The following is a 17,665-nucleotide window of genomic DNA, read 5'->3' on the forward strand; positions in this document are numbered from 1 at the left end:
AGATTCTTCCATTCTCCGAATTTGATGTGTGTGAAGGTTGTTAAAGCTCTTTATGGTACAAATGAGGGATGTATTGCTTTGGCTTCAAGGAGGTCTTGAATGGGTCGTTGGAATGATATTATTCTCCGATGTCAACCCATATTTGTTATTGTAGGTTTGATCTTCATACCATATGTCCGATTATGGTGGGGGATGGGGCTTTTATGTCTTTTTGGCATGATGTTTGGATGAGAGGGTTGCCTTTTGCAATGTCTTTTCATATGATCTATGTGTTGGATAATCACAAACATGCTTAAGTCATAGATCATGTGGTTTTAGGCTGGGGCACATAGGCTTTCAGACGTATGCCTAGGGGTGTTATTGAGCAGACACATTGGAACGACTTCATGGTTTTGATGCATCACCTTCAGTTGGAGTCTAGACCAGATAGACTAGATAGACCGGGGTGACTCTTTGATGTCTTTGACAGTTTTAATGTTTCTTCGACTCGATCTTTTCTTGATAGTGGTTTGCTTTTAGCGGGTGGTATGGAGACTAGATGGAATAATTGGATCCCCATAAAGCTCAATATTCTTATATGGAGGATGCAGTTGCAGGGCATCTTTACCAGATAGAGGTTTTCATATATAGGTCTTGAGGTGGGGTCGATTATATGTCATGTTTGCTCTAATGTGATCGAGACTATAGATCATTTTTTGTCGGGTGCAGTAAGTTAATTGACTTATGCAGTCGTATTGCTATTTGGTGGGATGTTCATCTTCCGGACCAGATTTCCATTAAGTCTTTACTTTCTTTGTATGATTATGCTTTGTGAAGGGGAGATCAACATAATGCTTTTGATGTTGTAGTTTTGACTACTTTTTGGTGTTTACGGAATTTTCAAAATTCTTTTATTTTTGAAACGGTCCTTCCTAAGAAATCTCTTCTTTTTGACGATGAAATAGATATGACATTTTTTGGATTTTCAATAGGTGTAGCAAAATTAAGCTTGAATGAAATTATTGGCTTCATAATCATGCATTAGCTTCTAATTTACTGTCATTGGTTGTTTCTAATTTTTTTGTTAGTTTTTTATATATAAAATTTCACCGTTTTAAAGATAAACAACTTTAATTTTGAGATTACCTAAAAAATTAGGAAGTGTATGAGATTTATTTAAAAAGAATCTAACATAATAATTACTTAAATATTCGAATACAAATACTTTAGTTACATGTGAGATTTTGGATGAGCTTAGTTAATTGTTATTAAATTATTTAAATCAGATAACTATTTACTAAAAGTGGACCATAAAGATATTGGAATATATAAGTTCAACTAATTTATTATATAAATATTTAGTAAGTTTAAATTATTTATGAAACTAGCATATAACATAATTAACGAAAGTTTTTTTTTTGTTCTTATATGCAACACAAAAAAAAGACCTCCCAAAATAGTTTGAACTTTGAAGTAAAGATAAATATTTTATAATATTATCTATTTTTTGATAATTAAAGTTAATGATAATCTAGCAATCAAATAATTAAAGATAAAACTATTTATGCAAAAACGTCAAAAAAAAACATAATTATTAAAACTTAAAAATCAAAATCTTGATATTTACAATTTTACATGATAAATCTCAAAACACAATCCACACACCTTCGTATCAGATTTTATAATTCCCTTTCATGACATACGCACGCCCTGTCTGTCAACTTTGATCCGCTGACAGACGCGTCACGTTAACAGACTCTCTATAACTCTCATTTTTTCTCAATCTCTTTTACCATTTTCTCCCCTTTTCTTCTTCATCATTCTCTTTCGTCACGCCCCAACCTCAACCCCCTCTTTCTCTCAACCGATGTCGCTACGAAGATCATTCCTATCACGGCGAATCAACAGCCGATCCAAATCGTCAAAGGATTACACAGCATTAGAAAATGTACAATTCAAATCGCATCAAATTTCCGGTGGTGTTGTGTATGGAAATGAAGCCCTCGCCGTTGAACCCAACGACAACGAAAACGGAACCGGAAACGGAGAAGGTTCTTGGTCTAATATGTTGCCGGAGCTCATAGGAGAGATAATCAAGCGAGTCGAAGCGACCGAGGACCGATGGCCGTTTCGGCAAAGCGTCGTCGCTTGTGGATGTGTGTGTAAAAAGTGGAGGGAGATTGTCAAAGAGATAGTTAAACCTCCGGTGCAGGGCGGGAATATCACCTTCCCTTCTTGCCTTAAGCAGGTCCGATTTGATGTTATTTTATTTTGTGCCGGAATTTGATTCGCTCTTGATTTCCCTAATCGTTCAGGCGATGAACATTTGTGTGTTTTAATTGTTTTTGGTTGTGCTAGAGTAAGCCCTAGATACGCATACAGCTAATTAATTAGCAAATTTTGATACTTATGAAGTTAAATTTCTTCGAATCTATTCCCCACAGACACATGTGTGTTCCTGTATGAGCTTGTTTATATTTTTTACAAATTGCTGGCAATCATATTTTAGGTGGAACAATTAAGCTTACAATGTTCAAATGAGAATTATAAGCTTATCAAGAGTTGACATGGGATAAGTTTTTGAAAGAATTAGTTAGCACCCTCTAAATGATGATGAGTTCTTTGTTATAACGCGATTGTTTATACATCTCAAATGGAAAATTTGTTGGTATTTTTTCATAAGTTATATAACATTGTTGAGGTCCAAATCAAGAGGCTGGAAGTGTTCAATGTGCTATGCACGCTCTTATGTCTTAATATCTTCATGTTTTGATGGATTCAAATTTCTGAATGATCTATTTGGTTTCTTTGCAGCCTGGTCCTCGCGATAATCAACTTCAATGCCTCATAAAGAGAGACAAGAAAAACTCAATGTTTTACCTCTATCTTGCTGCTTCTGCATGTAAGTACAAAATTTGTGTTGTTGTATGTATAAGTGATATTTTTAGCAAGTTATAATGAAATTCAGTAAGCTTGAAGTGTTAAATTAAATAATTAATTTGAATTTTGTTTTTGGCAGCATTTACAGAGAAGGGTAAGTTTCTGTTGGCAGCACGTAGATACAGACATGGTGCTCATACAGAGTACATAATATCTCTTGATCCACATGATTTATCTCAAGGAAGCAATGCTTACGTTGGTAAATTGAGGTATTATATTTTTCTAAATAGAAAATAAAATTTCCATATTTATAACTGATTTATTTATAATAAAATTATTGACATACGAATACGCAGCTCGGATTTTCTAGGAACAAAGTTTACACTGTACGACAGCCAGCCTCCCCACAACAGTGCAAAACACTCAAACAGCAAGTCAGCACGCCGTTTCACCAGCAAACAAATCAGCCCCCAAGTGCCAGCTGGCGGGAATTTCGAGATTGGTGAGGTGTCATACAAATTCAACCTCTTGAAGTCCAGAGGTCCAAGAAGAATGGTAGCTTCTTTAGCCTCTCCATCATCATCATCACCATCAACATCATCACCATCATCATCATCATCATCATCATCATCAAATGAAGGTTCAGAACAACCAAAGCTAACAAAATCAAAATCTGGTGGTGTTGGTGTTGGTGTTGGTCAGACTTTATTGAGGAATAAAGCGCCAAGGTGGCATGAGCACTTGCAATGCTGGTGTTTGAATTTCCATGGGAGGGTGACTGTGGCGTCTGTGAAGAATTTTCAGTTGGTGGGGACGATGGACCCGAGTCAACCGGGAGGGAGAGGTGATGGGGAGACGGTTTTGCTTCAGTTTGGAAAGGTGGGTGATGATATGTTTACTATGGATTACAGGCAGCCATTGTCTGCTTTTCATGCTTTTGCTATTTCTCTCACCAGTTTTGGAACCAAGCTTGCCTGTGAGTGAGTAGTTACACCACACCTACTCTCTTATATTGTCAATGTGTCGTAAAAATGGTGTTTGTATGTTTGCTTTAGAGAACTTGTTTGATGGGTTTTTTTTTTTTTTTTTCTTGAAATTGTGTTTTTTGCTTTTTAGGATATGTTGTATGCTATGTACATATAGACATGATGAACATTGTAAGGTAGTGTTTGATACAATGGAATGTAATGGTGAATGAAATGAGACAGTTTGTTATATGTGATGGAAAGGAGTGGATTAGTACTATTATATTCTTCAAGGAATATGAGGGAGGATTGTATTATGTTGATAGTATTACAAGTTTATTTCTTAAAAGCGACTAGAAACTATATTTTTCTCTTATAATGTTATTTAGGCTTTAATGGATTTTGGAACATGCTTTAAATGTTGGCCAAGAAAGAAGACGCATAACAAGTCGCAGAAACGAGGTTGCTATGCTATAGTGTATACAGTAAGGACATTTTCAAAGGATACAACCAACGTTTAAAGTAAGGAATGTTAGGGGAAGAGGGGGCAATCTGCAAACCAGGAGGAACTGAGAAGATCATTTGTAGTTAAACATGAAAAAAAAAATGACTTTTCATGGAAATGATCCAAGTTAGAGGGAATGGAGACAAAAATTATGATAATGTAGTAGTATAAGTCTGAAATTTTATACGCTGATTTGGGTATTTATCTATATTTTGTTCATTTATCAACATCTTATATCTATTTCTGGTATTAGTTCTGTATATCCACCCCTTTTCATCATCACATGCTCTTTTTCTTGTCACAATTCTCCGGTAGGAGTCTCTATACTCAAGTGGAGGTAAAGACTCTCCATGGAATTGTGTATAGTTGTTACATTATACAAACAAGGGTAGAAATGGGAGTTCCATATTTTGTGGAAGACACCATTGGAGTATAAACGCGGTAAAGTGATTGGGTTACAGAGGTGGTGGAGGAGCAAATATGGCTATCCAAAGCAGGTGAGGGACTAAAATAGACAATCTCCAAAAATATTGTGGCTAAATTTTTAAAACCACATTGCCACAAAGTTCACTGTTCGTAAGCGGCATATGATTTACTATAGTAGATTAATTGTCTGAATACAATAGTTTAATAGGTCTTCGCGATGTATCCAAGAACTCTAATACCACACAATATTTATCAACTATGCCTAATTCATCAAACTCACCAAGTTAAATAACAATATTCATTAAAATGATCATATTTGGCAACATTCATCAAACTCAGTTAAATAAGACTCTCAAATCTCAATGAGATTGTGTATAGTTGTTACATTATACATATTTGATTCGTCAAACTCACTTAGTTAAATAAGAATATTCATTAAAGTGACCATATTTACTTAAAAAATTTTGACAATTTTTCTAACAAAATGTCAAAACTGTCTGGTTACATAGACATGGCTTTTCGGACTTCGTTAAAAAAATTTATTTGCTTTGAGAAACTCGTCCATTTAGTCTTTATTTCTTTCTCATCTTCTTCCCTATTATCACTCATAGTCATTCTTTTCTTATTACTTGAGAATTGCTACAAATTCATCATTTTCTCTTTTTAATTGTCTTTCTAACATAAAACGTGGGGTGTAGGTGTTAGATGGATGGGTTTGATAAAACATACAAAACAAAATCAAAAATCTTTACCTTGTCAAAGGACAATTCATTCAACTACGAATTAACTAATGAACTGTAAAGAATTCCAATTTTTTTGTTTTGTCAACCAAACCATATAAAACTGTAGTTTTTTTTCTTCTGATAGAAAATATATGTTTGCAATTTGACCAATTTCAAAGTGACAATATCACTTAAAATAATCTATAACGATGTCAAAGTAAAACAAATTTTATTCGAGTTTCACCCCAAAAAAGTAGTATGCACAATCCAATCCAATCCAGACACCCAAATTAAGAAAATTAGAAGGGGTAACCGCCATACAGACAGACATTTATATATTAAGCGTTATGATATGATGAACCACCACACATCGATGCATCTCAGTCCAAACCATAATAAAATCCACAATAACAGACAAGATCTTCTTAGAACCATGTCCACAACACAAGTGGTCAACTCAAACCAGAGGAATTAAACAAAAGGTTTTCTGCATCCCCACTTCTTTTTTTTTTTTATCTTTTTAGTAAAAACATTGATAACAATACTGCAAAAGTCACAAACCCTCTGCAGCTGTCAACTGTTAATGTCCTCTATTTCTTACCCCGGAGCTTCACACCAAGAGCCCTTTCCAGTTTGGTGATGATCTGTTGATTTGGTATAGCCTTCCCAGATTCATACTCCTGTATAATCTGGGGTTTCTCATTAATCAGCTGCAAATTTATATACATATTAAAAAAAATCAGATTCTATAAAAGTTTAACATTAATCTATATGTGTGTGGAATGAGAGATGTAAACCTGAGCAAGTTGAGACTGTGTAAGCTTCTTTTCAGTTCGACCCTGCATGATAGCTTTCTTCAACTCACTTGGTACTTTCTCATCTGTTCATAAAATTTAATCATAATTAAATAAACTATAAAGTATATATATTGCTTAGCTTTGAAGATAAGACTGACTTACGGGTGAGATTTTCAGTTTCTTCATCAAGCTTTCTAGTGTTTAGAGAAGTGCTACTAGAGGCAGCCTTGTTTGAACCTGCAGTAGCTGCAAAAGGAAAAAGAACACAACACAGATTTTTGATCAAATATAAACCAAGCTATAGGTCAGATTTCTGAAAAAGATTCCATAAAAGATCTTGAAAGAACATTAATAGGCCATACATAGCAAAAAAAAGTCTATGAAATGGTAACGTTTATGAAGAATCTCATGACTTGTGTCAATACAGAGTTCAAGAATCTGAAATATGGTAACAATATGCTTCTCTGTTGATTTAGCATAGCAATTTACCATTTTTTTTCAATCATGAAACTTCGGTTCCTTATCCCAATTGATAATATGTTAATTTACCATTTGATACATTATAAAGCAACTTCAGTTGATTAGCTTAAGAAACAAGTGATCGTTTGTTAAAAGGATATAGGAGAGTATTTTCCAATGTGTTGTTATACATACATCATGTTAGATACGCTTATGTGAGTTATAAACCCTAATGTAATTCAAAAAAAAAAAGGCAGATGAACATTCACAATAGGAGAAGTGGAGAACATGAAAATTCATCTAAGCACTGGAGAAATCCGATTTCTATATGTAAGAATCCATTAAGAGAATATCTAAAACGACATCTATGTATATCTGTAAGCCAGTAAATAAACAGAAGCAAATCGAAAAAGGTGAAATCCAAAACCCTAGCTCCATACAAAAACAAGTCGTAGACATAAACAAATTGAACATACGAGCATACGTAATCTTATCTCCGTAAGACAGATGATTATTGCGTTGAGAGTAAATTCATTGAAAACAAACTTGCGACAACAGGAAATTCGTAAAAAATTATGAACAAACAAAACGAGAAGATACAACGCACACGTGTATGTATGACGAAGAAAGGAGATGAGCACGAATACTAACCCTTGCGTACAGTCTCGATCTCCGCACCAGAGCGACGAGCGGCGTTGACAGCTTTCTCGTCCTTACGCGCGGCGGCGGTGGGAGCTTTCTTGCGGATCACCACCGGCTCCCAATCTTGTGCAATCGGACCACCTGACATCTTTTTTGTTCGATTATTCTACCAATAAAAATCAATCGGGAGGATGAGTAGGAATATCAGATAGAACTCTACTGGGGGTATGAAACTTATATAGATGGGGAAAAATGATACCACCGTAGGTGTTTGGTTACGAGGTTTGTGTTATTCCTATCGCGGACTGCTCTTTTATCAAAGGGTTATAAAATGTTTAAAAAAATAAGTTTCAGATCATTTTTAGTTGTTAATTTTTTTAAGTAACTGTACAACCTCACTGGTTAAACTCTATATTTAATTAAACTTTTTAAGAATTAATTGATTGCCGCATCACAATTTTAAATTTTTTATAAATAATATTAATAAATAAAACTAAAATATTATAATAATTAGGAATTCAAAGTTACACTTACTAAATATTAATTAAAGATTACAATTTAAAAATTAAAAGTTATAAATAATACACTAAATAAAAAGTACAATATCTAAAATACAAATTTTAATTCATATTGTATTTTATTTTAATCTCGTCACAACGGTTTTTTCAAATTTCACGTCCATCTTCCGACATGGTACTGGGATCCATGAAAATGATTGAAAATTTTTCATTCTTTACCTTTTCTTCTTGAATTTTCATCTTTCTTTCTTTCAATGCATTCTTCATATCCAAAGAGTTTTGGTAGCGTTCGAAAGTCTTTTTATTTTCTTCTATATGGTTTTCAAGTATTTCATCAAGCTTATTACCACATGACGAAGTGAAATTGGTAGCTTTCCCTTTTGCTGTTTTTTTCCTGCATTCCTACTAATTGGACGAGTTGTAACTTCAACATTATCCGGGTTAATGAAAGATTTTGTATTTGGTGAAGACATAGATGCCCCAGATGCACTGCTTGAACCTTTCCATTTGGGTTCATTTTTAAGGATATTCCAAATATGTGTGTGCCTAAAATGGACACCATATCTAGCATGATAACGCTCAAAAGCTTCACTTTTGAGATCATCCTTAAACCATCCATTGAGGTGTTGACTTTTCAACACTATATACATTTGATTAAATACAACTGCAAATGGGTTCATGTAATGTCGATGCGCTTTGTGGTTGGCTTGAGTTCTTGCAACATTCGACGTGTTGCTTTTTTCGTAGTACACAGTAATTCATCACCAGAACTCTTTATCACGTTGTTGACTTCCAGTAACGTTGTCATCTGAAATTTGTAGCCAAGCTTTTGCCAACAACATTTATTCTTCTTTGCTCCAGTAGGTTTTTTTTTGTTTTTTTGTCGTTTGTTGGTAGAAGTTTTTGTTGGTATTTTTGCTATAAAAGAATACAACCTTTATATTATGTCATACCTGGCAATTCAAACTATTTCTAAATTTCTTTCTCAACGATGTCATCATCATCCTCAAATGATTCTGCTTCTGAATTGATAATCAACCATCTCACAAGTAATTCTACATTTCAACTATATAAGGAGCTAAAATGCTTGGAAGCAGAACAGTCAGATACTGAAAGTTCACGACATCCTGAACAAAGTCAAATATATATATATATATATATATATATATATATATATATATATATATATATATATATATATATATATATATATCGTGAAGGACATAAACGTCTTTGGAAAGACTATTTCGATGAGCATTCTGTTTTCCCACCTCAAACATTTAGACGAAGATTTCGAATGAGGCGAGAACTACTTGTGCAAATAGTTAACGGTATCTCTAACCATTCTATTTATTTTCAACAAAGAAAATTTGCTTTAGGAAATAGTGGTCTTTCCCCTTTACAAAAATGCACTGCTGCCATACGCCAATTGGTGCATGGCACAACTGGTGTCCTCTTTGATGAATACAAATGAATTGGTGAATCAACTTCAATCGAATGTCTACGAAATTTTGTATATGTGTGGTTGAGGTTTATTCAAGTCATTATCTGAGAAAACCTAATGCTAATGACATCCAAAATTTAGTACAACAGCATTCAAAAAGGCACAGGTTTCCTGGTATGCTTAGAAGTATTGATTGCATGCATTGGCCTTGGAAAATTTTCCCTATTGCATGGCAAGGTCAATATACTTAAGGTGATCAAGGTTGTCCAACAACTATGTTGGAAGTAGTTGCATCATAAGACCTTTGGATATGGCATGCATATTCTGGGGTTGCCGGGTGTAACAATGACATTAATGTACTTAACCAGTCACCGTTATTCAAGGATGTATTACAAGGTTATGCTCTTAAATGCAATTTTACTGTTAATGGAAGAACATACACAAAAGGATATTATCTTGCAGATGGTATATATCTTGAATGGGCTACAATGGTTAAAAGTTTTCCACATACGGCTAACCCAAAAAGGATCAAGTTTAAAGAAATGAAAGTGGCTGCAAGAAAGGATGTGGAAAGAGCATTTGGTGTTCTTCAGTCTCGTTGGGCAATTGTACGAGGTCCAGCAAGATCTCAGCATCTTAAAAACATAAAGGATATGACATACACATGAATTATATTACATAATATGATCGTAGAAAATGAAGGAAATGCAATTAGTAATTGGTTAGATGATGTTGATCCTCCTATACGTATGAATCGAGGACCTGTCGAAGAAGTTCAATATCAAATTCAAATAAACTCTGAACTACGTGATAATGCAATATATCATGCTTTTCGACATGACTTAATGGAGCATATTTGGGAACGTTTTATTAATATGTAATTTCACTATGTTTTATTATAATAAATAAGATGTTGTCTTTTTAAAATATTTTAAAGATTTATATATATTTTTATTGTTTATACTAAAAAAATATGAAGCAACTTAATAAATTAAATTATTGAATATAAAATAAAATAAAGTATAAATAAAAAAATAATATATAGTTTGTTATTGCAAAAAAAGGTTAAATGTTACTATCAATATAAATTTTTATAGTACATTGAGAAAGAAAAACAAAAAACGAAACAAGAAAAAAGAAAAAAGAAAAACAAATCCTATGCTACCGTTGAATGGGGATTAAACCCCCATTCATTAAAATCCCACAATGCATCTTTTATCCATTCAACAAACCATCCTTCTCATCAACAAGCCAATAGTTTTAGTGTGTCCTTAGAAGATATTGTAAAGAATCTTACCACGAGCACCCAAGCATTCCAGAACGAAACCAGATATAGTATCAAGAATCTGGAACAACAGATGTCTCAACTTGCCACTTTTGTGTGTCGGTTGGAATCTCAAGGAAAGTTACCAAGGCACACAGAGAACATTCTAAAACACAATGTAAGTGTTATTTCATTGAGAAGTGGGAAGAGTTATGAAAACCCAAGAAAATCTGAACTAAAAAAAGAGGATGTAGAAGAATCTGAACAAAATTTGGTTAACAAAGAAGCTACAGAAGATAAAGGAACGGAAACTCTAAAACCAGTGAAGCCGACTCTGAAGGAGTATAAGTCCTTACCTCCATTTCCATAAAGTCTAAAGAGTACAAAGTGCGAAAGAGACGATAAATACATCATGAATATCTTTCGTAAGGTGGAGGTAAATCTTCTAATTTTAGATGTTATAAAACACATCCCTCATTATGCCAAATTTTTAAAGAAATTACGTGTTTCAAAAAAAATTTAAAATTAACAAAACATTAAAAGTTGATGAAAGATTTCAACTATTTTGCAAAAGGGTTTACCTCCAAAGTGCAAGGATCCAGGAGTTTTTTGGATTCCTTGTAAATTGGGTGACCTTAATTTTCCAAAAGTCATGCTTGACCTAAGAGTTTCAGTCAATGTCCTTCCATTTTTTGTTTTTGAACAAATTAAAATTGATAACTTAAAAAAGACTAAGACTATTATCTAGTTAGCTAACTGAAACATCCTAAAAATACGATCCAAAAATTTCGTTTTTTAATTATTAATAAAACCATAGTTATCAAAACATCACATGAAAATCATAAGTCATTGTATCTTAAAACATCATAAACATCTGTTAAACATATCAAAGTAAAAACATCCCAGTCTAAAATCATGGTGTGTGCACTACAGTTATCCCGAGCTATTCTTTTTGCTACCGGAAGTACTTGAAACCAAAACTGAAAACTGTAAGCACGAAGCTTAGTGAGTCTTCCCAAACTACCACATACCATACACATAATCACATAATAACATAACATGGGCCTTGCCCGCTACATCGGTCCCCACCCGGCAACAGACAATGTCCGACATCGGGCCCCGCCCGACATCAGACCGAAGTCCGGCATCAGGCCTCGCCCGACATCGAGCAAAGATCGGTATACATATAACATATCAACAAATACACATAAATAATCACATAACATAAACATATAAACATTCCTCGGGCTTTCACCGGCATTGGACCGAAGTCTGGAAACATATAAAACAAGCACATGCAAGAATCACAAAGGCATCAAGCATACAAACATTCCTCGGGCACCGCCCGACATCGAATTGGAATCCGGAAACATAATAACCTACATCGGGCATTTCCTGGCATCGGACCTTAGTTCGGAACATACTAACATACATAAATGGGTCGGTATTGGTGTCTTCAACCCGTTCCTACAGGAGGAAACTCACCTCGCAAAGCTGAATGCAAAATCTCACGGTAAGGAATCTCTAACGTCAGCTCCCACGACTCCTCGAGCTATCATTACCACAATAATACTTAGTCAAAATTCAATAATCCTCCTTAGGGTAAAATGACCATTTTACCCCTTATATAATTTGGACCATAACCTAGGCCCAATTTCATAACATCCATGGTCCCATTCTATCTAAACTTTCCAAGCCCACTAATGGCCTACTTATTGACCAATTTTCTAAATTGGGCCTAACTTCTCAAATGGGCATTCCCTTAAGCCCAAACATATCGTTAGCCCAATAATTGACTTCTGATGGCCCACTAAGGTCCAACAGCTAAGAAGTCCAAATATTGGCCCAAATGACATGAAGCCCAAAATCAGTGTGCAGGGCGTACTCTTCTATACGCTAAGCGTACAGGCTGCATGGCTTGTATGCTGCGCGTACTAGCTTGTATGCCCAGCGTACTACCCTGTTAAGCTATATTCCTCAAAAGTGCTTAATCCCTTAAGACCTTAAGCCTAAAATACAGATCGAAGTCCGTTAACATGTATTGACTCATAAAGTCGATTACTTAGTGGCTTGCAACCCACCAAATGGATCCAAACTTGGAATATAGCAACTAACTTCCATGGAAATGACTTGAACTCATGCATGACCTCAAAATGACCTTAAAGATCGAAAATTTAATGTTATTGGGACTCATATAGAACTAAGGGTGGAAACCCTAAGCCTAGATATGAAGTTGAACCATAAAAATCCATTCTTGGGACCTAAAAAGGTCTAAAACTACATTCACATAGATCTAAGCATTCATGAGGCAAGTTGAAAGCTTTTTACCTTAAATGAGTGCCAAATGGTGATGTTATCTCATATCCTTGAGCTCAAGCTACTCAAGTTCTTCTTCTTCAACTTCTTATTACTCCTTTCAAGCTTCTAAACACCATAATGAGCTTCACAAGGCCAAAACACACAAGGATGAGGAATGAAAGGATATCTAGGATTTCTGAGGTTGAGAGACTGGTAAAGAGGCCAGGGTTTGAGTCATAATGTTGTATTTATATGGATTAAACCTTAAAAATTAGGGTTTTGAGTCTGCTTGCGTACGCTGCGCGTACACCTTGGTACGTTATGCGTACGCACCTCCACCCCCTGCATCCAACGTTGCACCACACCCCGTGTACACCAAGCTTACGCCCAGCGTACGTCTTCGGGTAGCCCAATCATGACGGCCCACTTGCTAAAGCCCAACTCAATAATCCACTTATTTATTTAATAACCCGACAATTAATTACAAAGATATTAAATAATTATTACCTCAAGTGACGAATGTTGCTATTCTCCCCCACTTGAATCAGACTTCGTCCCACTTTAATAGCCCAATCATGACGGCCCACTTGCTCTCTCATCTCCTCCTTGGGCTGCCAAGTCCACTTCGAGCCCTTACGGTGCTGCCACTGCACCTTCACCAACTCTACCCTCTTGTTCGTCAGCTCTTTCTGTTGGATTTTGAGCACTATAACACTCCTATGGTGCACATGCAACCCTAAATGCTTTGGATCTATGTTTTTCTCTAATTATAGATGCATTTTCAATTTTTCCAAAGCATTCTCCCTATCTAACATACAATTGAAGTTATACAATATAAAATTGCTTTGGATGCTTACCTCTTGAATAGGGTAGAGTTCTTGACCTTTGAAAGCTTTAGAACCTCAAGTGTGATGCCTCTATTAGTTCACAAACACCAAGATGCAAAAGGAGGCTTAAGAGAATAAGTTGGTTATCTCCAAGATACGGTCTAGCCGATTTTGGCTCTATAGGGGCTCTATTTATAGTGTTGCACATGGTAGGGTTACACTTTGTAAACCCTAATAACCCATGACTTTCCACATTCTCATGCTCCATGGGTTTAACCTTCATGGACTATCCATGGATTAGTTTAGCCCACCTACATGATCATGGATAATTGGCCAACACTACAAGAATGATTGATTCACATAATCAACCCCCCTATATTTAATTAGTCTCTTTTGATCACAAAATTAATTCCAAATTAATTCTTGATCAATACTAATTAAATAATATGATTTCATATTAATATATTATACTTGTAATATATTAATAAACCATAAACAACCTTATTCTCAAAATCCATCCTATCAAGTTGCACTGGCGAAGGCAACCCAAAAAGGACCATGCTACAATTGGGTCAAGTACATTTCAGTTATAGTTACGGGCTTAGACACCAAATCAAATAGTCTCCCACTTGGATAAGTCTACTAACTATAACTGCCAATGTGCAAGATCTGACTTAGCAATCGTAAGCTTTCAAAAGCCGCTGTTAACTCTGACTCAGTCAGTGACACATCCTTTAGATAAGGGATCATATAATCCTCTGTTCTTAAGATATCAGCCGGAAAAATACATGGAACAATGTCATACTTATTGTCCACCAGTTTGTTTCCCGATTTCCGATTCATCTGACATAGAACATAACTAAACACATCAATTTAGTTCTGACCGAGCTCGATACATAGTCAAAACAAAATCATTGAGGGGCCCAAGAATCCGTCCACTCCCTATCCCTTAAGGATTTACAGTCTAAAGTGTAACTATCAAACAATTGACAGTTTATACCCTCTTATTTAATTAATCTCTTTAAGTCAGCAAACTAATACTAATTAATTTATGACTTATATTAATCAAATAACAATATTATTATTCCTTATATTATTCTCATAATATATTAATAATATTTATTCTCTCTTAATGAATCATCATGTCAAGTTGCTATGGTGAAGGCAACCCAAAAGGACCATGCTTAATCGGGTCAAATACTTGCCTAATATAGTTGCAGCCTTAGACACTATTCCAACAGTCTCCCACTTGGATAAGTCTAATAACTATATGCACAAGTACAATCCGATTTGCAATCATAGCTCTCAAAGACGTTGTCAAACTCTGATCTAATCAATCTTGTCCTTTAGATAAGGGATCGTACAGTCTTCTGTTAGATATCATGCTGAAAATTCTATGGAATGATTAGTCAAGCATTTAGGTTTCTCGATCTCTGATTTATTTGACATAGAACTTAATCGAACACATCAATTCAGTTCTGACCGGGCCCGACACATAAGTCAAATCAAATCATCGAGCGGCCGAGATATCACTTTTACCTTCTTAGGATAAAAGTTACAAATAAACTTCGACTTATATGCATTTACTTATTCATTAATCAACTATACACAACAATGCGTTTTATAACACCGAGTTACTGATGCGTTTTCGCATTATCAATGTTCAATCAATTAACAAATAACAAACCATATATCTAGGTTTTAAGACTATATGATATTATCGTCTTGCGATCACCCTTTTATATCATATTCCATAAGGTGATTCCAGCAAGCGCGGGTTTGTTCCAATGCTCAAAACCAGTTCATAAGCACTCATGAACGTCGCGGCAATCTTTTGCTATGTCTAATACCATTTAGACAATCTACGCACCAATTCACGACAATCTTCATTCATATCTACTTCCAACATATGAACGATTGTGGACAATTTGAATAATTCGATTATTCTTAATAAATTCAATTATTCTGGAAGTCAAAACATGCAAAAATGAAACAATAGTTAAACAATTAACATAAGATAGTAACATTACTCATAAATAAAACTCCTTTATTTAATCATCAAATGTTAACTACATTTATCTATTACACGTTTCTAATACTACCTAATCTATGCTAATATCATCCTTCAGCCCAATACTCCTAGCATGCTGCAAGTGCTTAACCCTACTCAGTCCCTTCGTAAGCGGATCTGCTAGGTTATCTTCTGATGATATCCTCTTCACTACGAGTTGTACTTCTTCTACACGATGTCTAATAAAGTGATATTTTCTGTCGATATGTCTAGATCTACCATGATCCCTCGGTTCCTTGGTCAAGGCAACCGCTCCTTCATTGTCACAGAAAATCTCCATGGGCTCCTTTATGGCGGGCACAACTCCAAGATCACCGATGAAGTTCTTCAGCCATATTGCCTCCTTCAACGCTTCGCTCACTGCAATGTACTCTGATTCGCACGTTGAATCAGCTACGGTTTCCTGCTTGGAACTTTTCCAAGTCACTGCTCCTCCATTCAGGGTAAAGACCCAGCCCGACTGCGAACGGTAGTTGTCCCTGTCGGTCTGAAAGCTGGCGTCACTATACCGTCGCTTGTTGGCATAGTTTTTCTGTCGACTCTGAGCAGTCTGGATCCTGCTCTGGACCTACTGAATCTTCTCCGTGGTCTTGAGTACCACCTCACTACTCCCCATGACTCTCTGACCGATCTCATCCCAACAGATTGGGGTCCTACACTTCCTCCCGTAGAGTCAAAGGGAGGCCGATCTATGATGGCGTGATAATTGTTGTTATACAAAAATTCCGCCAACAGAAGATACGTATCCCAACCACCATCGAAATCCAAGACACAAGTGCGCGACATATCCTTGAGAGTATGGACCGTCCTCTCACTATGCTCGTAAGTCTGAGGGTGAAAGGTGATGGGTTTTAACCATAAGAACTCTCCTATGTGCGCATGCAAAACCCTAATGCTTGGATCTAGGCTTTCTAATAAACATGCTTTGAATCCAAGACTTCTAATTACTAATTAGGTTAAATAACAACATTGAAACAGATCTAGAATCATACCTTTGAGTTCCTTGTCGATCTTGAGGTCTTGGAGCTTCTAGAGTCACAAATGTCACTCCTCTAATGGCTTACAAACACCAAAGCAAGGAGGATGATTTGGGAGAGAGGAGAGGGGAGGAATTTCGACCAGAGTTCTCTTACTTAATCAGAGGTGTCGAATTCCCTATGCCATGGGGTCTATTTATACTTGTAGACTCCTTAAGGGTTACAACCTAAACCCTAATTGGATAATCTTCTCTTAAGGCTATCCAAATCCATTCCTAGATAAGCATATGGACGATTTTAGCTTTCCTAAAGCTCTTAGAATCCGTCCAAACCATATCCTAATGGATTTACAGTCTAAAGCTTAACTATCAAACAATTGACAGTTTATACCCCTTTATTTAATTAATCTCTTTAAGTCACCAAATTAATTCTAATTAATTCTATGACTTATATTAATCAAATAACAAATATATTATTCATTATATTATTCTCATAATATATTAATAGTATTTATTCTCTCTTAATAAATCATCCTATCAAGTTGATATGGTGAAGGCAACCCAAAAGGACCATGCACAACCGGATATAGTTACAGCCTTAGACACTATTCCAACAGTCTCCCACTTGGATAAGTCTAGTAACTATACAAGTACAATTCGGTTTGCAATCGTAGCTCTCAAAGACGCTGTCAACTCTGATCTAATCAATCTTGTCCTTTAGATAAGGGAACGTACAGTCCTCTGTTAGATATCATGCTGACAATCCTATGGAATGGTTAGTCAAGCATTTAGGTTTCTCGATCTCTGATTTATTTGACATAGAACTTAATCGAACACATCAATTCAGTTCTGACCGGGCCCGGAACATAAGTCAAATCAAATCATCGAGCGG

The 17,665-nt window shown here is 35.5% G+C and overlaps 2 protein-coding genes across 2 annotated transcripts; one reads left to right on the forward strand and one right to left on the reverse strand.

The window, feature by feature from the left end:
• Positions 1 to 1,762: 1,762 nt before the first annotated feature.
• Positions 1,763 to 4,081, forward strand: LOC111920003 (tubby-like F-box protein 7). Its single transcript, XM_023915577.3, has 4 exons — positions 1,763 to 2,227; positions 2,794 to 2,881; positions 2,999 to 3,128; positions 3,216 to 4,081. Exons 1-4 carry the CDS (start codon positions 1,847 to 1,849, stop codon positions 3,841 to 3,843), a joined length of 1,227 nt encoding a protein of 408 aa, XP_023771345.1. The 5' UTR covers positions 1,763 to 1,846; the 3' UTR covers positions 3,844 to 4,081.
• A 1,686-nt stretch (positions 4,082 to 5,767) lies between these two features.
• Positions 5,768 to 7,592, reverse strand: LOC111920002 (multiprotein-bridging factor 1b). The gene is made up of 4 exons (XM_023915576.2): positions 7,385 to 7,592; positions 6,437 to 6,520; positions 6,275 to 6,357; positions 5,768 to 6,187 (listed from the first exon to the last, which is right to left on the reverse strand). Exons 1-4 carry the CDS (start codon positions 7,521 to 7,523, stop codon positions 6,068 to 6,070), a joined length of 426 nt encoding a protein of 141 aa, XP_023771344.1. The 5' UTR covers positions 7,524 to 7,592; the 3' UTR covers positions 5,768 to 6,067.
• Positions 7,593 to 17,665: the final 10,073 nt, after the last annotated feature.

Source organism: Lactuca sativa, chromosome 5, assembly GCF_002870075.4.
Source record: "Lactuca sativa cultivar Salinas chromosome 5, Lsat_Salinas_v11, whole genome shotgun sequence".
NCBI classification, from domain to species: Eukaryota; Viridiplantae; Streptophyta; class Magnoliopsida; order Asterales; family Asteraceae; genus Lactuca; species Lactuca sativa.

Bases quoted from the DNA above. Each gene is read 5' to 3' on its own strand.
- LOC111920002 (XM_023915576.2), bottom strand. From the start codon at position 7,523: ATGTCAGGTGGTCCGATTGCACAAGATTGGGAGCCGGTGGTGATCCGC. The intron at 6,521-7,384 runs GTTAGTATTCGT...TTCCTTTTGCAG, and splicing joins GATCGAGACTGTACGCAAGG to CTACTGCAGGTTCAAACAAG. The intron at 6,358-6,436 runs GTAAGTCAGTCT...TTTTATGAACAG, and splicing joins AGAAACTGAAAATCTCACCC to ATGAGAAAGTACCAAGTGAG.
- LOC111920003 (XM_023915577.3), top strand. From the start codon at position 1,847: ATGTCGCTACGAAGATCATTCCTATCACGGCGAATCAACAGCCGATCC. The intron at 2,882-2,998 runs GTAAGTACAAAA...TGTTTTTGGCAG, and splicing joins CTATCTTGCTGCTTCTGCAT to CATTTACAGAGAAGGGTAAG. The intron at 3,129-3,215 runs GTATTATATTTT...ACGAATACGCAG, and splicing joins GCTTACGTTGGTAAATTGAG to CTCGGATTTTCTAGGAACAA.